Source organism: Ruditapes philippinarum, unplaced genomic scaffold (genome assembly GCF_026571515.1).
Source record: "Ruditapes philippinarum isolate M1 unplaced genomic scaffold, ASM2657151v2 ctg878_1_1_1_1, whole genome shotgun sequence".
NCBI classification, from domain to species: Eukaryota; Metazoa; Mollusca; class Bivalvia; order Venerida; family Veneridae; genus Ruditapes; species Ruditapes philippinarum.
In genome coordinates, this window is record NW_026856248.1 from 87,038 (window position 1) to 114,294 (window position 27,257).

Consider the following 27,257-nt stretch of genomic DNA (forward strand, 5'->3'; position numbering starts at 1 on the left):
ATCTGTCAATAAATAAAGGCTGTATGATCAAGTGTAAAATCTATTTCTAGCACTGGTGACCTTGACCCAATTGAAGACTAAAGGTAGAAGACTTTCAAGTTACATTCCTTCCAAATATAAAAGACATCCGGTTATAGAAAAAGGTTTTTCTTGTAAATGTGTAAAAATCTATTTTTGGAATTGGTGATCTTGACCTTGACCCAAATGTCTCCTAACTAAACCAGAAGGAAGGCCTCCCTAAGCATGTTCATATTAAACATGAAACATTAAACATGAAACAATAGTACAGAGACCCAATGAAGAAACTTGTCTGAAAAATGGTTTATCTTATTTATTTGTATGATACTATTAACCTCCAACGTGGAGGCATTTTTTACCCTAATTGCATGATTCTTAAAACTTTTATAGAGGTCTACTAGGCAATGCTATATGCCAAATATAAAGGCCTAGTATTTATCCACAAAAAGATAAGATGTGTTTTTCTAAAGGAATTAACTTCCGAACATGGCCAATCATCGTCAGATAATCACCATTGATAATATAACTTTTGTGGAAATCTGCAGTTCTGGGCTTTGTAGTTTCACACAATAAGACTTAAATGTGTTTTTCTATTTAGTTTATGTATAAATCAAGTGACCCCAGGGAAGGTCAATATTGACCTCAGGGGCATGATTAATATCAGTTTTACAGAGGTTCACAAGGTAATGCTACATGCTTAATATCTAGGCTCTTGGCACTGAATTTCACTAAACAAGACTGAAATGTGTTTTCTCAAACAAATTTTTCCCAAAGGGCTTGATTAATACACATTATTTTGTGGTCCATAAAGTGATGTTACATGCCAATATCTAAGCTCTGAACATGGTAGTTTCACACAATAAGATGTCTTTTCCTATATAAGTCTTTATAAACCAAGTGACCCCTGGGACGGGGCAAATATTGAACCAAGGGGCATGATTCATTTGTATAGGTCAATAAATCAATGGCACTTACAAAATATCTAAGCTCTAGACATTGTAGTTTCACACAATAAAAAACTTAACTGTGTTTTATTATTATAGAGTCTGTATAAATCAATTAAGTTATTCCTGCGGCAGGGCCAATTTTGATGTTAGGAAGCCTCAGTTCTGCACATCATCAGCTCAGCCTAGCATACACCGAAATATAGAAATAAAGGCTGTATGAGCAAAAATGTAAAATATCACCAGTAACCTTGACCTAACCTTAACAATGACCAAGTGTGCCCTTGACCTGAAAAAGGTTAAACCTGCGCTCTGCATATCGTCTCATTATGGTAAACATTTCTGCAAAGTATAAAATGGGAAATTAGTTGGGAAAATGAATGACACAATTATATAACTTTGAATTATCATGTACTTTTTATTGATAAGGAAAGTGTGGAAATTATGAAGCAATTTGAATAGGTAGAACAAAAGGTAAATCCAACAAGCTGGTTTAGGTTAAACCTCATACGTACAGACAGAAGTTCTAACAAGACAGTGCTAATGTGGCTACTCTATTGTTCTTTTTTAGCCACATAAAGGAAAATGGCCACATAAAAGTTTTATTACAGAATGAATGACATCAAAGAAAAAGTACAATTACCTACTGTTCCTTGTAGATATCCAAATGTAAACTCAGACAAACAGACAGACGGACAGTTCAATTATTATATGCCATTGGGGCATTAAAAAACTATATGAACATTGAATTTCAGACATGCAAAATTTCGAAATGGTTATTTTGAAACAGCAAACCAACTAAATAAAATATTACAACCATACTGCTCTTTTACCTTATTTACTGACTTTATTCCATATACATGTATCATGTATGAAAATTTTCCCCAAAATAAATTTCATTAATAGAATAAACAATATAGCTCTATGAAGTATAAAGAGAAACCAATTTTTTTTTGTAAACATATAATTATTCTTTAAATATTTTTAGCTTTAAGAATAGACAAGTGCAATACATGTGATTTTCTCATACTTTCACATTTGTTTCAATCTTCAAAGGAATCTTCTGAATCTGTCGCAATTATGCGATCTTTTAAAAGCAATTTCTTGAAAGTATGGTAGTCTTTCACGGACATTTTTCCAAATTTCTTCACAAACTCTGCATCAGTTGTGTCAATGATTGTATCTAAAGTGGGATTTGTGTCAATCTGTCCTTTTTTCTTTGCAAACTTCTTGAAGAATCCGGCCCGCTCCACAAACATATGTCGAGCATGTATATGATCAAGGGGATATGAAAACAATTTGGAGTGCCGCATTTGTGGCTGGGTAATACCCATTATTGCATAAACATAATTGTATCGTTGAAGAATATGGTCAAAATCACAGAACAAAAGGTGCGGTGAACGCTCTAAAAACTTATAAGTATCTTTTGTTTTAAATAATGTCTTTAAGTCTTCAATACGTTGTGAGGCGAGAGATAAGTCGTTGTCCAGAAGATCAGGATAATTACAAATCATTTCAATCATAGATTCCGACGAAAAGCCTAAAGAATAGAGCTTTTTAATTGTAGTTAGGACGTCATCTTCAGTTTTGTAAACTATATTTGGAAAAGTTTTTAAGATAGTGGAAATATTCTCTTTTGGAACCCCGTATTGTAATAGTACAGTTATCAAATCTGTAAGCTGAGCCAAGTTCTTCATCAGTTCAGGATACCTATGGAGGTTTAAGATATTCGATTTATGCAATCCTGCTTCAACTAATTTGACAACCTGCTCATGTATATCAGTTCTAGGTACTACAGATATCATTCTGTCCCGTTCAATTGCATTTTCAATCAACTCATCCACGAGCTTGTTAATATCAGCATTTGTAGAAAGATCGGTATAGTCTTCTACCTTCTCGATAGAAAATTCAGTTGAATAACACCTTTTGTTATGCCTGTAGTAACTTTTCGGTAACCAACAACAAGTATCAGAATTTTTCTCATACACAGACTGGGTGTAGGAAATACGAGGCCACCTTGGTGTAAATGTCGAGTTTGTCCTTGAAACTAATGCAATTCCTGATTGTTTAATCCTGCTTTGCCTCACAATAAACCAACATAAGTTTTGGCAAGGCAAAGTTGAACCTTTAAACATTTTGCCAAAAATTTGGTAGCCAGCTATTTAAAAAAAATATTAAGAAGTCCTCTTCAAATCCCTTGTTTAGAAGTGCATCATTCTGAAATAAAAACAAACCAATTCTTAGTATGCATAGTATGCCTATTATTTTAAAATATTTCACAGATGATGATAATTTAGAAACGTATTGTGAATATTGAAATATGAGCCACGCCATGACTAAACCATCACAATGGGTTTGTGACCAGCATGGATCCAGACCAGCCTGCGCATCCGCACAGTCTGATCAGGTTCCATGTTGTACCTTACAAACCGTATAACATGTAGAGTAACTGATAGCCCACAGCATGGATCCTGATCAGACTGGGCGGATGCGCAGGCTGGTCTGGATCCATGCTGGTCGCAAACCCATTATGTTGGTTTTGTCATGGCGCGGCTCATATATAAATCTATAGAAAATAAAATCATTTTAGCGTGAAAAAATAGATGAATAAGGAGAGATATTAACAGATTAAGCTCACCCTGGCATTGGCATCACACGTAAGTTTATCTATATATTATCACCAAAAATAATTAACTGACAGCAACTTGAAGCTCTGGTGCCAGTCAGACCATCAACTAAAAGTTTGACATCACTATTAAATCAGTGGTATAAACACTGCACTTAAGCATCAACAGTTTACTAATCAGTTGTTAATGTAGTACATTGTATCCTGAGACAAAAATTGAAATCCCCATTTTAATTCATCTTTATAACATATAAGGTTAATTTTAGTACATTACAAGTATCAGAATGATTTTAGTATAAATAGGGAGTGAAACGTCTTGGTATGAACCGTCTTAATTGGTGTGAACCGCAGTTTATCATCCGAAATATGTTTAACCGTGTAATGCAACACTTAGTTTGTTAAGTAATGCAACACATGTTTCATAATGGCCAAGGAATCCATTTTTGACTATTTAATACTAAAATAAATGGTATACTGTGCAATACCTTAAATTAGCATGTTAGTTAGGTATTTCTCCAAAATAATGCAATTCAAGTGTTGCTTTTCGTTAAAAAGGTTGAATACCACTAAGTTTCTTGATCTACAGCTCCGGATGTAAAGTACTAAACAGGTTGGTGAAAATGCCAGATCGGGTTTATGATATAAAAATCATATTTCTAGAAAAATAATAAAGATATTTCTTTTAAACTTTGTTTGTTTATTGAGCATAACATATAGGACATAAACAGGAAGAAAATATTTGATTACTGTCACTTTTGTGAGAACTATTTCCCTTTTTCATGTTTATAAGACACCTAATTTTTGAAGTCCTTAAAAAATGTGTTGAAATGTAAAATTCTTAACAGATTTGTGTCCAGCATCTTCATTTTGCTCAATTTCTTTTGCGCTAGTACCTTTTTTCTATATATTTGGATTGTCTGGCATAAATACTTTGGGAATTCTTTGACCCTGAACATTACAGTTTGAAGTTTCCGGAATGAAATGTATACTGACAGGTGTTGGCGCAATGAGTTGGATCATAAAAAAGTTATTTAACCTATTTTGTTTTATACTATGTATATGTTACATATTTTTTAAGGACTTGGAAAATTATGTGTCAAATAAACATGAAAAAGGGGAAATAATTCTCATAAAAGTGACAGCTAGTTACCAAATATTTTTCTTTCCTTCTATGTTATACATTATGCTCAATAAACAAACAAAATTAAAAGAAATCTCTTAATTATTCTTATAGAAATATGTTTTTATGTCACTAGCACGATCGATCGGGCATTTTCACCAGCCTGTTAAATATTACTGACCAGGGACCATAAACCAGACACTTTTAAATATTTTTCCATACAGATATCATAGTTTTTAATCTAGTGATCTGAAAATTTGACACACTACAAATATTTTCTCCTCCTTGCCAACGAACTAGTTTTTTTCTGATGATGTTGACACTTATATAATATTATGAGGCCCATTTAGGACGGTACCTAAATTGTCCACACCACAGAACCATGTGTCCGGACAGATATGTACATGACCTTGATTTTATCCAGTTAAAAGCTTGGGTGTTTTAATTTTCTATTTTTAACATGGAATTAACGATATTTTAGCAGCAACTTGTTCTTTCCAAAAAAAAATATAAAAAAATAGACAATCTCCATTCGCATATTTTTTATTTTATATGGTGACGGGCATTTCCATTTTTAAAATAAATACTCACCTGCTCATCACAAGAGAAAAATGAAATAGCAAAGATGTATGGTGGCACAGAAGTGACATCTGTGTGTTTTTATTGTGTGCATGAGGTACTATGTCGTGGTCACAAGATATTAAGTTGTGCACACAAGATAATTAAGTGGTGTGCATGAGATACTATGTCATGGCCATAAGTTACTATGTCATGTGTACAAGAAAATTAAGAGGCATGCACAAGATACAATGTCGTGCACACAAGTTACTAAGTCATGTGCACAAGATAATTAAGTGGTGCACATTAGATACCATGGCCTGCGCATGAGTTATTAAGTTATTGTGTACACACGATGATTAAGAGGTGCTCATGGGATATTATGTTGTGCGCACAACTCAGTTATTCATGCACACAAGATAAGTAAGTTTTTGGGACAAGTAACTATATGGTTGGAACAAGATAATTTAGTTCTGCGTATGGGATAATTAACCAATTAGATTACAATATATATGGTACTGTATGCCTAAAATATGAAAGTGTTTTTGACGAAAGTGATCGAAAGTGACTTTTAAAATATGAATTATAGCGTATTAATAGACTTTTACAATAAAATTGCAGGTTGTAGACGTATATTATTAGAAACTAATTATATTTACTATAAAAAATAATCAATATGATGATTTACTCGCTACACATTTGCATAATTTCTATACCTCCTAGACCTATCACAACGAAAGTGACCTTCACCGTTCAGGAATCAAACCGATTCACAATCCAACACTCTATCTATTGAGCTAACCGGACGACTTATCGTCAATTGAGGCGTGAACCTAGGTCTCTTTTGATCCCCCTGTACATGCCCAATAAAATGAGGTCATCATTATGTAGATTCTAAAATAGTTAGTAGTACTTTAACGCCTTTGACGTAAATAGTTTAGTGGTGTTCAACTTCACTTGTGTTAATGTAGTGGTCTCCCCTGACAGAAGAAGCACCAACGACTTTGAAAGGTTTATTTTGTTATAAATTTATATGTATTTAAGTTTTTCAATAGCAAATTATTGCGATAATCTTTTTAGTGAAATTATTAAATTCCACCAACTATTGATAACTGAAATGCTTAACTTCATAGATAATGTAAGCAGATAAGTGTACAGAAACTCGGATAATGACATTACTCTGGCTGGTAGTCCCTTCGTCAAGGTTTATGAGACGATAAAAGGTCAGATACATGTGAAAAAAATTAAAGCACGTCTGAACGAGATATTGTCATTTTTTCTACTTATAATTTTAATAATATTATATGGCATAATTGATTATAAGACCCTGACATTGACACATTTAATTATATCAAGATATAAATTATACATGAAGGAGTTTAGAATTATGGTGTTTATGTCAAACTACCGGTTTGGCGAACTTAATGTATGAAGAGGTGCGAAAGTGTTTTTTTCGATCTTATTTTATATACTAATTAAAGGCAAATTAGGCATGGTTCATGTATATAAAGTGGTTTTATCATCAATATGTTTGTTGTTTAGGGCTGTAACGGTTTACTGGTACACCGATATATTGCGGTGCAGGATAAATAAATATTGTACCGTGGTTCACATTTAGTTGTACCAGTTTTATTTAGTAAAAACAGTGTTCCATAATTTCCTCTATAAATAAAAGAAAGTCTTCCATAATTTTCTTGATAGATAAATGTTATGAAAATGTCCTATGCACAAAAGAAAATAACAAACTGAAAGTAGGAAGCGTGTAAAAAAAACGGTGCTAGGGTAAAAAAATTACACGGTGCGCGGGTAGACAAATGCTTAAAAAATCGGTGATTTACTATGGCAGACGGAAATAATTACGATCTGATAAAAAATTCAATTACAAGGAAAAGAGAGACCCATGAAATTATTGATGCTGACAAAGTAGACATGTTAATTTTTCTAAAGAAAAACATGGATTAATTGCCACCGTCACTCAATCCCTGTGATCTAGTCCGAGTCTGAAACTGTGTTAAGAAAATCATTAGGATATAGTTTTGATTGTTAGTTACTTAATGAAAAGTGTTTAAAGTTTTATTTTGCTGTTAAGTTACTCATAGTTGATGCTTCAATAGTTGAAACAGTTTAAATTTTTGTAAAAGGAAAGTATCCACTTATTTTGTTTTGCGAGAGATATAGATGTAACCGTTGAAATAATATACAAGTCTCTTTTTCTGAATTATTTCCCAGTACTTAAGATAAATAACAATAGTATCGCAATATATTGCAATACGGGTGTGGCGTATTGCAATATATTGCAATACGCTTTTTACCGTATTGTTACAGCCCTATTGTTGTTATCAAATTATCACATCAAATTTCATTAATGAATATAAAACATTGTAGAGGTATGTCTATATATAATACCTATTTTGATAATGATTTGTTCGTTATTTGATAAATCAGTTTTGAGAAAAAAATATTTAAAAAAAAGAAATTAAATTGGAGCCTTATTCTACGCCTAAGACAAGTACGAATATGACGACATGACTACATGTGTACTTCCCAACTATTGAGATTATGTAGCCATATTTCAGGAATAGGATCCAACAACTTCAACAACAGGATTTATGAGGACGATTCTTAAGTTTTATATTGAGTGATGAATAAAGAATAAAAACAGATTGTTGTTGTTTATTACGTAAAAAAAAAACCATAGTAGATTCTTTTCAATACTATGCATTTATGTGTCAATTGTTTATATAGAGATGAATAAAGTATTTTAAAAAGATATATATATATTATGATGTTGTTTGTTTACTGAGATCTTTTATATTGAGTTATGCTTTTATGTAAAATATAACTATTATACTAAAGAAAATAATAAATAATAGGTTTAAATTTTCAATATCTTGTCTTAAATTACATGAAAATTTGTGATAAACAACAGATTAAGACCCACGATAATTGACATGCCCATTATACAATTAATAGATATTTTTTGCACTATATAAATTAAGTTCGCCGAAACCACAACCTGTTTTACTATATAAGATTAGTTCGCCGAACCGGTTGTTTGACGAAACAACTCTCACCCGGGAGTTTATAACATAGGCTTTAGTCAGGTGGGAACTAACCTTCATCTACTCAAAGGTCATCATAAGTAATCATAAGTTTAAAGTGCCGGGACAAATCAAATTCAGAGGGGTGCATTTGCTTATTAATAGCCTTATGTTATTTAACATTGTTTGATAATCTTGAGATTCTTTTTAGCTCACCTGAGCTTGCTCAGGGTGAGCTTTTAGGACCGGTGAATGTCCGTCGTCCGTCCACAATTGCTTGTGAACACTCTAGCGGTCGCATTTTTGCCTCAATCATCATCAAACTTGGTCAGGATGCTTATCTAGTTGAAAGCTCGGATGAGTTCGAACATGGGTCATCTCGGATGAAAAACTAGGTCACAAGAGCTAAAAATAGAAAAACCTTGTGAACACTCTAGAGGTCACATTTTTGACCCAATCATCATCAAACTTGGTCAGGATGTTTGTCTAGGTGATAGCTCAGATGAGTTCGAACATGGGTCATCTCGGATGAAAAACTAGGTCACCGGAGCTAAAAATAGAAAAACCTTGTTAACACTCTAGCGGTCACATTTTTGCATCAATCATCATCAAACTTGATCAAGATGCTTGTCTAGGTGATAGCTCGAATGAGTTTGAACATGGGTCATCTCGGATGAAAAACTAGGTCACAGGAGCTAAAAATAGAAAAACCTTGTTGACACTCTAGTGGTCACAATTTTGACTCAATTGTTATCAAACTTGGTCAGGAAACTTGTCTAGGTCATTGCTGGGAATAAATCGAACATGGGACATCTCGGATGAAAAACTAGGTCACAGGAGCTAAAAATAGAAAAATCTTGTTAACACTCTAGTGGCTACTGTTGTGATCCAAATATTCTGTTAATTGGTCTGAAAGTTTGTTTTGATGATTTCTAAGTCAAGATCGAACATGGGTCATCTTGGATGAAAAACTAGGTCACACCGCCCAAATATGGTCTAGTGGTCACATTTTCAACTCAATTATCATCAAACTTGGTCAGGATGCTTGTCTAGGTAATTGCTTGGATGAGTTCGAAATCGCATGTGAAACTAGGTCACCGGAGCTAAAAATAGAAAAATCTTGTTAACACTCTAGTTGCTACTGTTTTGATCCAAGTATCCTGGAAATTGGTCTGAAAGTTTGTTTTGATGATTTCTAGGTCAAGTTTGAATATGTGTCACCTGGGTAAAAAACTAGGTTGCACTGCTCAAATATGGATAATCCTTGTTAACACTGTAGTGGTCACATTTTTGACTCACCTGTCATGAGACTTGGTCAGAATGCTTGTCTAGGTAATTGTTTGGATGAGTTTGATAATTCAGGTGAGCGATCTAGGGCCATCATGGCCCTCTTGTTTATGCTTTAGACTTGGTGATCATGCTCCTTTGGACTGTGCTAGTGTTGATTTTTCAATTGTAGCAAATGTTTTACCATGCTTCATAAACCATGCATTTGGTTGTTACTTGGATCCTTCATCTTACCGGAAAAAATATGATGTTTTTTTGCTATAACTTTTATTCAAACCATAAAAAGAATGTAACTTTACTCAATAATTTTTGGGTTCTTAATACACGTAACCATTACTTTATCAGACACAAAATTTAACATTTTGACCATAACAATGTGTTCAAAGTAGGGCATTATAAGAGAAAATAATTGTGCAGACAACTTAATTTACCAGACATTGTGTTTCAAATTATTTTGAAGTTGTACCTGGAAATTAATCTTTTAATAATCAGCAAGGGAACTATGACTGTTGGATGCCGATGGCAATGTTAAGATACTGGAAAAACCCAAGATGTCACTAAATATAGACACAGCAGCCATAGCTTGTTGTGAAATCTCCTTTGCACACTTTTTTTACAAGGGTAAATTAAACACTGACAGTGCAGTGCTTTGTTAATCATCACCCTCGTATAATAACATGTTTACTTTATCACAAACAATGCATAAAATTTTAATGTAAAATTTCCACAAAATTAAAAAAAGTTATAGACCACTTGTATAATTATCGATTCATGCTTCTATAAAAACGATGCTCTGATTGGCTAATAATTTTCAGCAGCCATGCATATGGGTGGGAACAATTGTCTACTTAGCATCACTGTGCAATAACTGCTCTGGACTAGATACTTTTATAATTTATGCCAACATTGACTTATCTTAAATCTATTGAAAGAGCAAATTGCGGGAAACAAAGCAGAAAAAATGTCAGGTGTCCCTCACTGTTAGTCCTGTACAGTATTTTAAATTTGTATAAAAAAAACACATGTACAGACATTGTAGTAACTACAAGTTATCACATTGGCGTCTTGTCTTGAAAACGGTATAGAAAAAGCACAGGGTATAGAAAAAGCACAGGGTATAGAAAAAGCATCACTTTATCAAGTTCAATAAATTTATAATTGAATCTACATGAATATATTATTCCATTTGTCACATATTCAAAAATAACAACAGTTCACAGTTAAAAAGAGCTATTTCTCATTCCGCGCCCACAGTGTAATGCTAACATAAGTGTGCTTTATCTCTATATTTGTATATAACGCAAATGACATCTTGTCAAAGTGTTATTAGACTAGTGTAATATCCCTTTTATTACATGGCTTTGATTTATACAGAATTTATTTTATTTTGATTGTGTAGGAACCTATTAGCTTATAAACACACTTTCGAATCCGTTCCTGGAACCAACTAGTACTGAGCAATGAGTGTAAAGTTTCTTTCTCAAGGAAACAACGACTTGTCCTGTCAGGGTTTGAACCCATGCGGCTAGCGTTCATAAGATTACTAGTACGAAGCCTTAACCACTCGGCCATGCTGCCACTTAACATGGCTTTATTACACTCTTGCGCCGTCGTGTCATCTGTTTTAAACATAATATATTATTCTTTGTTTTTGTTTCATCTTGATTCAGATTATGGTACTTGGAGAGTGACAAAGGCAAGAACATGGTGCGTTTATCATTACCAAAATTTGCTATTAATTATGCACGGAGACAAAAGTATATGAGGGAAAAGCATGGACACTACCAAATCAATGGAAAATCAGTGAATGGACCTAGAATACTTACAAGTATGTAGACCATATTTTAATTCATGAAAAGTGTAAGTACTGTTAAACAAGTCCTACAACTATAATATAGGGTTAACGCACGTTTTTCCGTGTTATAACGTCTGCAGAGTCCCGAGGAACGGTTGGGGAACAGTTCCGAGGGACTCTGCAGACTTTATAACACGAAATAAACGTGCGTTGACGCTATTATAGCATAAAATTTTCAAACAAATTTGTGATGTATAGTTTAAACAAAACACAATAACATTAAATTCTTGTGCTTGGACGGTATTTATCCAATTCTATATTTTACGTATCCGTTTCATTTTTCCGGGGCCAACAACTTGGAAAATTCTCGGAACCGAACAAAATTTTGAATTTTAATTGATTTAACAAAGCTTGGCCTTTGGAGATTTATTATCTCAAGAATAAAACGTTACATTACTCTACCCTCTACCCAAGACAAAACATGACCCTCAGAAATTCTTAGAATGATTTCAGATTGACGGTAGAAAAAAGATCAGTGACATCAGAATCGGTTTTTTTTTCAAACAAACAAGTTTATAATAAAAATCAGACACTAAGCATTATTCTCTCAAAGAAATATAATGAGCATTTATCAAAATTAACATAAATAAAAAACATTTTCTCATATTAATTTTGTATTTGCTAGTTTTGTAAGTTAATCGGAGTGTTAAACTGAATGACAGGTAGATTCTACTGTATTTGTTTACATTGACAACTGTCCCTTTCTTAGAAAGGGCGACAACCAAGATTAGCACTGATGTCTATACGCCGTTTTTTCCGGCATGGTTACTTGAATATGCGACTGAGGCCCTCGAATCAATGAATTTCAATATAACAAGAGCGCATGACTCTTTGGCAAACAGGCCAAATCGTCAATTTTTGTTTGTTTGTTTACTGGGCCCTGTATGTATTGCGCATAGGTGAAACCGGGCTATAACAAGAGCGCGTGACTATGTTAACACATGGTTTTGGTCCCGTTATAACATGGGCAAAAGAGGGAAAAATAGCCGATTTTATGCTATAATTAGAATTTGTCTATGTTTATTTTTACCATATCTATGTAAATTTATAAATACTTGACCTACTGGAAACAAAGATGATAAGCCTTTGCCACCAGTAAAGAGCCAGGCCAGCCTGCACATCTATGTAGTCTGACCAGGCTCTATACTGTTGGTAGCTCAATTTCTATATTTTGAATATGAAATCCATTAACCTTTTATTACATCAGCATATTGTGAAAAATGGCCGTTTTCATTGAAAAACCTTCTGCTTAAAGTTCAAACTGCTATGAAACTATGAAAAATGCTTCAATACTGATGAAACTTGGCACAAATGTTGACTAGACCAAAGCCTCTGTAACAGCATGCTCAATCTTTAATTTCCTGTTACCATGGCAAAGGGGGGACGCCTCAAATTGCAAAAAAATCAATATTTTGCGTTGATTTTTTTTCATCAAAACTGATTTCAAAGTGCTGCAACTTCTCAATGCGGTGCCGAAAAAGTTATCACTTTTTTTAACAACATTTCTCAAATGATGTTTGGGGGCATCAATAGTCCATTTTTTCACTGTTTGAGGCTTCAGTAAAAGGGGGGGGGGGGGCAAAAAGCTGTCAATGAGTTATGATGTTCATTACAACAAGTTTAACGTTCTAAACAGAACTCTGCCATCGCAACCAAAAGGTTGGACAAATAGGATAAAAAACTTTTTTTTATAAAATTGGTAGTCAGTCTTATGAAATATTCTTACAAATATGTTTACTGCGTTAATTCAATATTTTTGTTTTCGATTTGTTAAAACTATTCAAGGAAACTTTTTGATGAGTTCTATTTTGCAGTATTTATTTCTGTTGATTTTGATAGTAATTTGTATTTCACATTGAAAAACTACATGTTCTACATGTAGTATGATGTACATGTACCTATCAGAGTTGTTCAAAAAGTTTGATTTGTCTAAAAAATATGATAGTTATGGAACAAGGTTACTTTCCTTAATCAGGGTAACTACATGTATCATCCTTGATCCTTATAAAGAGAAAACATAAATGTAAATAATCCAGGTAAATCTGATGGTAAGATTTTGAAATAAATTAATGACATTAATTCTTAGTTTTGTGACATTGTACTGCATTCATTATAGCAAATTGAGACCTTGTGACAACAACCTCTCTCTCATCCCACAGTTGTAAATTAAAATCCTGCCGGGTACTAGAAATTTTTCATGGGAATGAAGCTATCCATATTTATATGAGGTATGTGATTTGTTTCAGGTACACCCTTAATTTATAACCAAAAAAAACATGTAATTGCATGGAGGGACACTATACATGTATGACATTAAGACCTAAATAACTAAAAATTTTTATATGTTTACAGAAAAGGGCATACAAATAGAAAACCCCCAGACGTATATTCACCCTCCAAAACCAGAATGGAAACCGACACGTAAACTGCCAAATGACTTTAGACTTCAACGTTTTATAAAACCTAAGAAAGAAGAACAAAAAACGTCGTGGAATGTGCTTCCTGAAGTCAATTTTACAGAAGGTAATGATATAATATCTCTCTACAGTTATGGCTTATCTCAAAAGATGGACACACATAATTATGACATAATGATCAAGAATTGTAGGAGTTTGTGTTGCATGGAAGTACATGTGATCCATGCTGTTTGCTTACAAACTCTATTACAAGTACTAAAGAAACTGATAGCGAACAGCATGGATCCTGATCAGACTGCGTGGATGTGCAGGCTGGTCTGGATCCATGCTGGTCGCAAACGCATTACGTTGGTTTTGTCGTGATGCTGTACATATATATTTTTTCCTCATGGCATGCATGCATTGTTTACATTGGATGAACATGGCAATAAGATGTTTATTTAGCTTATACTGGTAATACTTTTTAAAAAGATATAACTTTCATATCATCTTTCAAATGTTAGTAATTGTGATGATAAACAGATGTGGCCAGTGTCAATCAAGCTACATTGTAAATTCATAGATTTGCCTTTGTTTGTCCATGACGGATACCTGGCATTCCACTGTTAGGTTTTTTGGGTTTCTTTCAGTCTATATTTTTAATCAGTCACTTGAACTACCATTGATTATTTCTGTGAAAGGTTTGAAATTGTTAGTTTATGGTGTGAGATGAAGATTAATTCATCAAGCAGAAAAATGATACCTGTAGAATCAGTTTTTCAAAAAAAAAAAACAAACAGTTCTTATTTCCACACTATACTTCAGGGCTTGATCAAGCTTGCTTGCTTACAAAAACCCAAGGATTTCATGAACTACCGAAACAGGTGCAAAATTTGATGGGAAAATATTCTGTTCAAAATCAAGTAAGTTTTTTTTTACTTTTTAAATTCTATCTGCAGTTATAACACATAAATGCCACCATGTGTCGGCACAAGTTAGACAACCTATCTTTGCTGTCGCTCCAGGCTGTATCACATATTTGCTAGATTTTATTAAACTATCTATATGGCACTTATGTAAGCAACATATGGTCATTATTAACCAGGTTTTCCGAAGGAAAAAACTGGTTATTAGATTGAGGTATTTTGTTGGGCGGATGGGCGGGCGGGCGTAAACAATTTCTTCTGTGCGCAACTCCTACATTTCTCAAAAACTTTCACAGAAGCTTTGTCATCAATTGGCCTTGTGCATATTGTCAGGGTTTTGAGATTTGATAATGTTTGACCTAATTATGGCCGTTTATTTTTTTTTCTGTATATTGAATATATAGTAAACAAATTCTTCTCTGCTCAATTTCTCAAAGGATTTTGACAAAACTTTCACAGAAGCTTCGTTATCAAGTGCCCTGGTGCATATTGTCACGGTTTTGAGATTTGATAATGTTTGACCTAATTATGGCCTTTTGTTTTTTGTGTCACCTCTACGGAGAAGTGGCGACATATAAGGATCACTTCTCCATCATCTGTCCGTCTGTCTGTCCGTCCGTCACAAAACTTGTCCGGACTACTCCTCATAAACTACTGGTGCAATTTCATCCAAACTTTACAGGAATGATCAGTACCAAGTCTAGTTCTGCAGATTGTCAGCATTTTCCGGTTCAATGATTTTTGTAAGAGTTATGGCCCTTTAATAATTTTTATTTTTAAAATTTGTCTGGACTACTTCTCTTATACCTCTAATACAATTTCAATGAAACTTTACAGGATTGATCTGTAGCTCAAGTCCTTGCACATATTGCACGGGTTTTCAGGTTGAATGATTTTTGGCCGAGTTATGGCCCTTTGATAAAAAGGTGTTTTTTTCTGTGTGTTGCCAGATACACAAAAGCTTGTCCCGACTACTCCTCATAAACTACTGGTGCAATTTTATCCAAACTTTACAGGAATGATCAGTACCAAGTCTAGTTGTGCACTGTTCGTCTGTCACAAAATTTGTCCCCACTACTCCTCATAAACTACTGGGGCAATTTCATTCTAACTTTACAGGAATTTATGTCTCCACTACTCCAATCACTTCTCCGTCTGTCACAAAACTTGTCCCAACATGAAATTGGCCATCATGAGGCGACACATGTGATCACTGATCGGTCTTGTGTTCCTTATATAGAATATATAGTGAACAATTTATCTGTGCACAAATCTTCCCACATTTCTCAAGGGATTTTGATGAAACTTTCACAGAAGATATGTCATCAATTGGCTTGGGGCATATTGTTTTGGTTAAGAGATTCGATAATGTTTGACGTAATTATGGCCCTTTGCTTTTGTTCCTTATATAGAATATAAAGTGAACAAATTCTTATTTGCACAACTCCTTCCACATTTCTCAAACTATTTTGACAAAACTTTCACAGAAGCTTTGTCATCAAGTGCCCTTGCGCATATCGTCAGGGTTTTGTGATTTGATCATTTTTGACCTTATTATGGCCCTTTGTTGTTTTTTTCTTATATGGAATATATAGTGAACATTTGACCTTATTATGGCCCTTTGTTGTTTTTTTCTTATATGGAATATATAGTGAACATTTGACCTTATTATGACCCTTTGTTTGTTTTTTTTTGTGATATGGAATATATAGTGAACAATGTTTCTTATGCAAAAAGCTTCAGTGAAATGTTTTTGCTGAAAACCTGGTTTCATCGCATTGCGATGTTTCTTGTTTTGACAACTTGTATCTGATGTTATACATTAGCTCAACTTATCACAAGAAAAAAAGCGGAGAACAGGGTTTTCATCAGGAAGCGGATAGCGGCCAATTTGACCACCTCAAATGAAATTCAGGCGGTCTCAAATTTGCAACAACAAAAATCTTAATCTCTCTCTGTCTCTGTGTAAAATAAATTATGTTCATAGTAACAGTCCTACTGTGATAAACACTGAAGTATCACAGTAATTTTTCAAAAGGGCTCAAAAACTGTATTAGCTGTATCTGACACAAGACAATATAATAATAACTTTTATACATGTTTATTGTCATGGAAGGACAACATTTCAAAATAGGGCGGATAATCATAAAATTATTTGATTCAAAATTATACCCCTTTTTTAGCACGACTTTTTGAAGAATAAGGAGTTATTGTATTGACTAAGGCATTGGCGTTGGTGTGTATGTCATACTTTGGTTAAGATTTTGCTTGCAAGTTGTTACCTTTAAAATTACTAAAGGGAATGTGTTAAAACTTCACACACTTAGAGCAGATGATAAATGTGTGAAAACCTATTGTAAAACCTCTTGATTTTATTGCCAGGATGAATGTGTTAAAGAGGCCATTAGTCGTTCTCAGATATGGGACAGTACAGTAGAGAAGCTCCCAAAATATAGAGACTTGGCAAACGTGGGTTTTCGATACCCTCGAATGTATGGAATTCCAGATAAAACATCAGCGTAAGTTGAAGAAATTTAAACAATAAAATAACTTTAGTTCTGCGCTGTTTTGTTTTTAGTGTAAGGGGGGACATGAAGCTTGTTGTTACCAACAAATAGCAATTTTAATGTCCGAATGCATGGAAATTTATAAAGGTTATAAAGCTATATTGAAATAATTTATATTAAATTTATAAACAGTAAGTAATCTTGGTTTAAATATATTTATTTAAGCTCAATTGCGAAACAAGTCCTTGCGACTTATATTAATCACTTTCAAGTCCACTTCCTGGAACCAACCAGTACTGGTGTCATATGAAGAAACATGGTTGTGACCCAATTAGTGCTCGAACCCATGATCCTGGGGTTGAGAGGCAGACAACTTTACCACTAGGCCACCGCTCCCCTTAATCTCTGTTACATAAAATATAAAATGAAAGGACAGCAATCTCCATTACCAAGTGGGCTAGTCTGTTATATAAAATAGGTTAGCCTCAACAGTGAAGTGGCCTATTCTGTTATATAAAATGTAGATAGAAAATGGCAATTTTGTCATATTTATCAGTAGAACAGCTGTGGGGGTTTGAGCTATTTTGTTATATAGACTAAAATAACCTCTATGGTTGAGTAGGTTATTTAGGAAATATTTATCTATTTTGAGTGCATTATTGTAGAATAATGCACAATTTGAGTTCAAATGCGCAGGAATGTAATCATGGAGGCCAATAGGCCCAAGTGATTAATTTCAAAGCATTTGAATGCTAAACCATGCATTATTATACAGTGATGCTTGAAAATATAATATCTTTTTCCATTCTTCTTACATGATAATAAAAATGAGAATTAATAAAAATATGTTAAACTTCATTGAGCATAGAAGTAATTTTCCTGACGTCATTTGGTTAATTGACATCATATCTGATGTCACATAATTTGTAAGCATTCCTTTTTTAAGGCTGTGCATATATACATATTATACTTGATTGCCCTGTCTGGTTGGTAGAGGAATAGTGTGAAGCATGTTAGATTCTGTTATATAGAATGGAATGACCTTCAAGGTGGTCTATGGTTGCTAACAAAGAATCACTGTAGGTTTGATCTTTAATACAGATGACATAGACCATATATTATAACACCTTTTCTAGTGTTCATACAGGTAAACATAATTCATTTCAGACAAGTATTGTTGACGAGGTTCCTCCATATGTGTCAATCAATGTGTCTTCAATTCTCAGAGCTAGCGACAGATCGGAGAGTCATATACAAACCTGCTACCGAGACAATGTATAATTTCAGAGGTATTCATGCCAAATGATAGAAATTTCATCACATATTGGTCAATTTTAGCACACCTTTTAGTTGTTTGATTTGGTTTTACATCACACAGACACCTTATAGGTCATATGGCAATATTTCTGCTTTTCTGGTTGAGAAAGACCTGAGGTGTCCTTTCGTGCATTACTTAGGCACAAATGGACAACCTAGTAGAACCACCAACTTTCCGTAATCAAGCTGGATAGCAAGCTTCCTCATATGAAAGAATCCAAAGTCATTGTTCGGATTCGAACCCGAAGCTGTGAGGTGCAAGTGGTAACACACCTTTTATATTTTTATGCTATGGGGAGCCATCTTACTTATCTGAGTGTCTTCTTCTACATCATTTTTTTGTGACTTCTTAATCTTTTTTATTCAATACTTCACTGAAACTTTTGAGGTTTTTGTTTGAATGTTTTAGATGCTTGTTTTACATTTTATATGTACAGTGTATGCAAGAGTACAAACTTCAGGTTTGACAATATTAAGAAAAAAAGAGCTGAAGAAAAAATTAATGGAGTGAAAGCAATAAAGAAAAGAAAAATTTAGTAGGGCCAGAAATTTACACTCATCTGAATTAGGAAGTTATTTTCTAAATACTATGAACTTGAATAATGAAGGGTAGAATTGGAACTGTAAAATTGTTAGGTTTTGGAAAGGGTTTCAGTATGATGATTCCTTTTTGTGCACTGAATATGTATTTGATCTACAGCCAATAAAATAAAAAACACATCACTGTAGTAAATAATATTATAATTTTACAATTTCGATAATGGTAATAAATGTATGATTATTGATCAGATAAAAACAATTTTGGACATTGAATAACAAGAAAAGATTAAAACAAACTTTAACATTATAAAAATTAATATTTTAATATGAAAAACAAAATAATCGAACATCAAAATCCTGATTTGTTTCTGGTCCTAATATAAAGTGATTAATTTTGTGTCCCATTTTCAGCCTGATGTACAACATCATTATTTTGTTTTGTAATCAGACGTTGATACTAAAATGATAGCAATTTTGTCAGTACATGATGGTATGATTGTTTAAGTTAGATAGATAATACTGTTTGATGGAGATTATCAAGTTGTATTTCAGCTTTGTTTCAACTTTGTATTTTCAGGAGAAAAAATATATATCAAATTTACCAATGACTTCATGATTTGTGGCTATAACCCTTTGTCACAACCTGGTGATAAAAGGATGATTCAAGAGTCAATCAACCACAACCTGCATGATATGTACCCTATACTTCCTACAGTGGACCTTCAACCAATAGCAGAAAACAAGTTTATTAATAATGGAGGTAGGGTATTATGTTTTTTGTTAACTAAGTAATGTTTATGTATTGCATGTCATGTTTATGGGTCGCCTCTACAGAGTAGTGGCGACATATAGGGATCACTTCTCCGTCGTCCGTCTGTCTGTCTGTCTGTCCGTCACAAAACTTGTCCGGACTACTCCTCATAAACTACTGGTGCAATTTCATCCAAACTTTACAGGAATGATCAGTACCAAGTCTAGTTGTGCATATTGTCAGCATTTTCCGGTTCAATGATTTTTGGGAGAGTTATGGCCCTTTAATAATTTTTAATTTAAAAGTTTGTCCGGACTACTTCTCTTATACCACTAAAGCAATTTCAATGAAACTTTACAGGATTGATCTGTAGCTCAAGTCCTTGCGCATATTGCAAGGGTTTTCCGGTTGAATGATTTTTTGCCGAGTTATGGCCCTTTGATAAAAAAGGTGTATTTTTCTGTTTGTTGCCAGATACACAATATAAGAATCTTACACTGGCTGCCGGTACAGACCGGAATATCTAGCTCGAGGGTAACTGTTTACGGCGGTAACGAGGCTCTGCCGAGTTTCCGCTTAAACAGTTACCCGAGATCTAGATATTCCCGTCTGTACCGACAGCCGGTGTTTGATTCTTTTTCTTGCATATTACATACATGTACCAATTATTTTCAGAACAGAAATAACGAAACCTGATATTTTCATTACGAACTTTTTTCTTATAGTAGCGTATGAACTTACAACTTCATTCATAACGGTTAAGTGACGTCATCCTAAGAACGAAATTCATTCATAAAAGGCGCGCAGCAATGACGTCATTTAAAGCACGCGACTTGTCTTACATGGGGGGTGTAAGACAGGGTTTTCTAGCACCGGTGTAAACGGTAGATAATCCTGTCTGACATGCAAGAAAAGTTTGTCCGGACTACTCCTCATAAACTACTGGTGCAATTTCATCTAAACTTTACAGGAATGATCAGTACCAAGGGTAGTTATGCATATTATCAGCATTTTCCGGTTCAATGATTTTTGTCAGAGTTATGGCCCTTTAATAATTTTTAGCTCACCTGTCACAAAGTGACAGGGTGAGCTTTTGTGATCGCTTTTCGTCCGGCGTCCGTCCGGCGTCCGTCCGTAAACTTTTGCTTTAAATGACATCTCCTCATAAACCACTGAGCCAATTTCATCCAAACTTCACAGGAATGTTCCTTTGGTGGTCACCTTTAAAAATTGTTCAAAGAATTTAATTCCATGCAGAACTCTGGTTGCCATGGCAACCGAAAGAAAAATCTTTAAATATCTTCATTTAAACAACCCTAAGAGCTAGAGCTTAGATATTTGGCATGAAACATCTTCTAATGAGTGTCTACCAAGTTTGTTCAAATAAAAGCCCTGGGGTCAAAATTGGCCCCGCCCCAGGGGGTCATTGATTTTCCCTATATGCATATAGTAAAAACTTAAAAAATCTTCTTTTAAAGAACTATAAGAGCTAGAGCTAAGATATTTGGCATGGAACATCTTCTAGTGAGCGTCTACCAAGTTTGTTCAAATAAAAGCCCTAGGGTCAAAATTGGCCCCGCCCCGGGGGGTCATTGATTTTCCCTATATGCATATAGTAAACACTTAAAAAATCTTCTTTTAAAGAACTATAAGAGCTAGAGCTTAGATATTTGGCATGAAACATCTTCTAGTGAATGTCTACCAAGTTTGTTCAAATAAAAGCCTTGGGGTCAAAATTGGCCCCGCCCCAGGGGGTCATTGATTTTCCTTATATGCATAAAGTAAAAACTTAAAAAATCTTCTTTTAAAGAACTGTAAGAGCTAGAGCTTAGATATTTGGCATGAAACATCTTCTAGTGAATGTCTACCAAGTTTGTTCAAATAAAAGCCCTGGGGTCAAAATTGGCCCCGCCCTGGGGGGTAATTGATTTTCCCTATATGCATATAGTAAAAACTTAAAAAATCTTCTTTTAAAGAATCGTAAGAGCTAGAGCTTAGATATTTGGCATAAAACATCTTCTAGTGAATGTCTACCAAGTTTAATCAAATAACAGCCCTGGGGTCAAAATTGGCCCCGCCCCAGGGGGTCATTGATTTTCCTTATATGCATAATATTATAGTAAAAACTTATAAAATCTTCTTTTAAAGAACCCAAAAAGCTAGAGCTAAGATATTTAGCATGAGACATGTTCTAATGGGTGTCTACCAAGTATGTTCAAATAAAAGCCCTGGGGGTCAAAACTGGCCCCGCCCCGGGCGTCATTGATTTTCCTTATATACATAGCAAAAACTTAAAAATCTTCTTTGAAAAAACCCAAATAACTAGAGTTTAGATATTAAGCATGAAACATCTTTAAGTAAATATCTACAAAGTTTGTTCAAATAAAAGCCCAGGGGTCAAAACTGGCCCTGCCGAGGGTTGTCATTGTTTTATACTATATGTGTATAGTAAAAACTTAAAAAATCTTCTTTGAAAAAACCCAATGAGCTAGAACTTAGATGTTTTGCATGAAACATCTTCTTATGGGTGTCTACCAAGTCTGTTCAAATAAACAAATAAAAGCCCTTGGGTAAAAATTGGGCCCGGGGGGGGGGGGGCTATATACAGGTGAGCGACCTCAGGGCCATCATGGCCCTCTTGTTATTTTTTAAAGTTTGTCTGGACTACTTCTCTTATACCACTAAAGCAATTTCAATGAAACTTTACAGGATTGATCTAAGGTCAAGTCCTTGCGCATATTGCACAGGTTTTCCGGTTGAATGATTTTCGGCTACTGGTGCAATTTTATCCAAACTTTACAGGAATGATCAGTACCAAGTCTAGTTGTGCACTGTCCGTCTGTCTGTCCGTCTGTCACAAAATTTGTCCCAACATGAAATTGGCCATCATGAGGCGACACATGTGATTACTGATCGCTCCTGTTTTTAATAAAAAAATTGAACGGCCAGACTCTTCATGTAAGCATAGTTTCTTGTTTTAAGATCAACTAAGTTATTTTTGGTTTTGATTAATTAGAGACATAGATAACAGAGATAAGCAACTCCTATATTATACTCCATTGAAATATGACTCATGCCTATAAAAAGTGAAACATTAGGCATTTTGTAGCAAATAAAACTTAATGGATGTACATTTGACCCTTTTATATTATATACCATTTGAAAGGTAAATCTTTTATCTATTGCTGCATGTTAAAATATTGGTAACTTTCCATGCCTTCACTTAGAAAAACATAGCAGAGCATACCCACTGAGCCAGTTATTTCGTCAGTAGCTCTCTTTAGAAATTGATGCATCATTTATTTAAATGGGAACTCTAAATATGTTTACCTGCAGCCATAGACAAATAAATAAGCTTTCAGAAAATGTATTATTTTACTGATTTTGATATTTTTTTAATAAGTTTTACTTTCTACAAGTTTTAAGTTTAGCAGGCACGCATGATATTTTAACTGGCTAGGAAATTGCCTATCTCTGTTATCTATGTCTCTGGATTAATCAACAGAAAACTTTAACACATCCTGATGTTATTCTGCACAACAGGGGAAATATTTTAACTTAGAAAAGCAGGATTATTACATTAAAAATTGGGGCTGTTTTATGGGTATGGTGCTGTCTATCTGTTATTTTGATATAATAAATAAGATGGCACTGTTGTTTTAAGAACACCTTGTTATTTTTGCTTTTTTCTGCTGTCAAACTAAAAAAGTTTTATTTCTTACCATGCTAAATATCTTAAATGAGCTTGACAAAATAATTTATCTTTTTTGGAATTTTAAAGATAGTTACTGACTGAATTACAAACAGTGTTGGACATGATTTGACGGCAGATATGTGCACAGATGTGCCTGCTGACCTTGGTCTGCACTAGTGGCATGGCTATAAATATATGCCTGCCCCTCAGCAGACAAAGGTTCAAAAACAGAAAATCAATATAACGTGTTGTTTATATTTTCAGTCTTTAAAGAACAAAAGCTTCCCTGGTCAAATCCACAGATTTCATTCAGAGTTAACCCAACTGGACGTCCTAAAAAATATCAGGGTTATAACCTAATGACAACATTTGGGCTGGCTTTAACTGAAGCTAGGAATAAATACAATGTAAGTGCTTTCTTATTTATTCTTGTATGACTGATAAACATGAGAAAACAACCCATACTTCACTTTTTAGCCCAAATATTTGCAGAGTAATCGAGCTAATGCAGTAACCCATTTATCGGTGTTGGTGTCCCTGTGGTTAAGTTTTTGCGTGCATGCTGGTATCTCCATAACTTCCAAACGAAATGGATTGAATCTTTACAGACATGATCTCTGTGATTATCTAACATGATTGGCACAAGTCCCATAACTCTGATTTGCTTATTTGCATAATTATGCCCCTTTTTGGACTTAAAAATTCTTGGTTAAGTTTTTGCGTGCAAGCTGGTTTCTCCATAACTACTCAAGGGAATGGATTGAAACTTCACACACTTGTTTTCTGTGATTATCTTACATGATTGGCACAAGTCCCATAACTCTGATTTGCTTTTTTACATAATTATGCCCCTTTTTTGACTTAGAAATTCTTGGTTAAGTTTTTGCGAGCAAGCTGGTATCTCCAGAACTACTGAAAGGAATGGCTTGAAACTTCACACACTTATTCCCTGTGATTATCTAAGATGATTGGCACAAGTCCCATAATTCTGATTGCTTTTTAGCATAATTATGCCCCTTTTCGACTCCTTCAAATTCTTGATTAAGTTTTTACATGTAAGCAAATATCTCCAAAACTACTGAAGGGTTTGTGCCTTTTTTTGGAACAATTTTATGCATTCATAATAATAAAGCAGTGATTACTCAATAAAACATCTTAATAACAAGCCTTTGTACCTTTTCGGACAATTTTATGTATTCATTAAGGTAAGCATTATTATACCAAAACACAATTTGGACAACTTTTGGAATAGTCGAGCGTTACTGTCCTCCGACAGTTCTTGTTATTTTTACTTGGCATATTGAATTTTTAAAGATATTCAATTATCTAGCTTTTGAAATAATAAAAAAAAGGTACTGATATTAATTTTTATCTTACCTATATATAATTCAATGTCTTAAGAGTTATTCACATTTTAGCTCAACTGAGCACAAAGTGAACTTCTGTGATGCAGTTAGTGCAGTATTGTAAACAGTTAATGCAGTTTATATAAATAAATATGAGCCGTGTCATGACAAAACCAACATGGTGCGTTTGCGACCAGCATGGATCCAGACCAGGCTGCGCATCCTCGCAGTCTGATCAGGATCCATGCTGTTCGCTATCATTTTTTCTACTTGAATTAGAGTTGGTAAGTGAACAGCATGGATCCTGAACAGACTGCGCGGATGCGCAGGCTGGTCTGGATCCATACTGGTCGCAAATGCACTATGTTGGTTTTGTCATGACGCCGCTCAAATATTATCTTTTACAGATTGAAAACACTCCATTGGATATACCAATTACACTCATTAATATCAACTTGAGCTTCGACACTATCAATTTTCTTGTGTTTCAATTAAACACAATGGACTTTCAGAATGAAGATGGAATAAAGAACTTTGCATGGTTTGATAGTGAAAAATTGTTCACAAAGACCTATTGTCAGCCATGGCTTGAGCCACGTGTAAACGGTCAACTTGTGTTTAAACCGCCAGAATTCAGTGACTACAATAAAAAAGCCTTTGAGAAATTTTTAGCTCTGTATTTGTATGATTATGACAAACCTAATGCTTTGTGAATAAAACTAAATGTCATGCTTTTGACTGGAAAGAGTTAACACAAAAATGTTTCTGTTTTGCTTTTTTTTCTACTCCCCTTCTGCTTTATGTGCATTGTTTAGCTCATGTATCCTATTGGGTCAGTCTATTGGTTTAAAGAGTATTCTGATATTGCTATTTGAATAAGAAAAAGTTTAACAAGTCGTTATAAGATAGGAAATTTTTTACAAATATTACTATGGGGTTTATAGGTTGCCTTGATCCAAAAAAGTTTCCATCTGGATAACTAAAGAAGATGTTTGTATATAAGTTCCAAACCACATAACTGGTAGGATATTTGTCTTAAAGTGCAGTCAAAGAGGTCACAATATTTTCTTTTTAGACTTAGAGTAGTATTTAAAGTCTGTGCCAACAGGGATTTTTCTATCTGAATGACCCTGGTCTGTACATGCCTAAAGATGAGCCAAACTTTTTCAAGAAAATATAATTTAAGAAAAATTTAATTAGATTTTAAGAAAAGTAAAAAGATTCAAGATTAAAGTAATAATGTACATGTTATATGCGATAAATGGCTGATTTCACATTATGTATCACAATATACATGTATTCTGCATAGTTCAACCTCATTGATAATTTACAGGGATTGTAACGATTTGTAAATTACTTTCTTTGTTCACTTCACAATATTTTCCCTTTGAATACATTTTCAAAATCCTCTTGAAAATTAGCATGACTCTGGAGGCATCCTGCTTTAAAGGTGTTTCATGTCTCTAAAATCTGATATCATACTTTTGACTCTGAGGCAAAATTTCTTCTGCCCCTTGATACTGGCCTTTGACATTCAATGGTCACTTGCAAAGTATTTTGTAAATACCGGTTAGGAATCGGAAAGAAACTTAAATGGGGGGACTGCCATGATATGACCAAATAATGTGTTAAAGTCGGCGTAAAACCTGACAAATACATTGATATAACTCATTTATATGAGATGGCCGCTTCGTGAGCCGCGAGATAGTTAAAATGAATGGTTACCGATTTCTATCCGCCTAGAGCCTGGCATAGTGGTAGGAGTTGGGAGGTACATGCTATGCAAGCAAAAGGTGTCTCATAAGTCGGAAATGGCTGGCCCTTTCAGTAGGGGTGACCTTTTTATATCTTTTTAATGGTTCTTATTGATAAAACTTACATGATACTACCCCGGAGATCATTTGATTTTTATATAGACACATAAGGTCAGACATAAAGTCTGCCATATTAGCAGCTGTTGTAAGGGCTTTCACATCTGACTTGTATTCTACCACAATTCTCCATTTCATATTTTTAGCATTTTTTTTCTTTGAGTTTCCTGGAATTTGCCATGGATAGGCCGATTATTTCTATTACACAATCTTGATAAAGAAGGAATAGTTACATCGACTTTATAAAGAATAACAAACAAAAACGTAACGTAAAACAGATAATAAATAGTATTTTTCTTTGAAACAAAATTATTTCAAGTTGCTGAAATGTATCAATCATGCACTCTTGGCTTTGTTTCACATAGCAAAGATAACTATGTATGGTCGGAGTTTGTTTCTTCTATTTAAAAATAACGCCTATCCCTTCATATTTTAAGAACAAGCGCGCAGATGATTTCCG

General features: G+C 34.1%; 2 protein-coding genes across 2 annotated transcripts; one reads left to right on the forward strand and one right to left on the reverse strand.

Moving 5' to 3' along the window:
- Nucleotides 1-1,786: 1,786 nt before the first annotated feature.
- Nucleotides 1,787-4,179, reverse strand: LOC132745943 (transcription termination factor 4, mitochondrial-like). The gene is made up of 2 exons (XM_060734961.1): nucleotides 4,074-4,179; nucleotides 1,787-3,179 (listed from the first exon to the last, which is right to left on the reverse strand). The coding sequence occupies exon 2, from the start codon at nucleotides 3,095-3,097 to the stop codon at nucleotides 2,006-2,008; it is 1,092 nt and encodes a 363-aa protein (XP_060590944.1). The 5' UTR covers nucleotides 3,098-3,179; nucleotides 4,074-4,179; the 3' UTR covers nucleotides 1,787-2,005.
- A 1,967-nt stretch (nucleotides 4,180-6,146) lies between these two features.
- Nucleotides 6,147-25,688, forward strand: LOC132745944 (large ribosomal subunit protein mL37-like). Its single transcript, XM_060734962.1, has 9 exons — nucleotides 6,147-6,277; nucleotides 11,265-11,422; nucleotides 13,802-13,972; nucleotides 14,671-14,768; nucleotides 17,154-17,290; nucleotides 18,446-18,567; nucleotides 19,713-19,895; nucleotides 23,845-23,987; nucleotides 25,334-25,688. The coding sequence occupies exons 2-9, from the start codon at nucleotides 11,299-11,301 to the stop codon at nucleotides 25,637-25,639; spliced, it is 1,284 nt and encodes a 427-aa protein (XP_060590945.1). The 5' UTR covers nucleotides 6,147-6,277; nucleotides 11,265-11,298; the 3' UTR covers nucleotides 25,640-25,688.
- The last annotated feature ends 1,569 nt before the right edge of the window (nucleotides 25,689-27,257 follow it).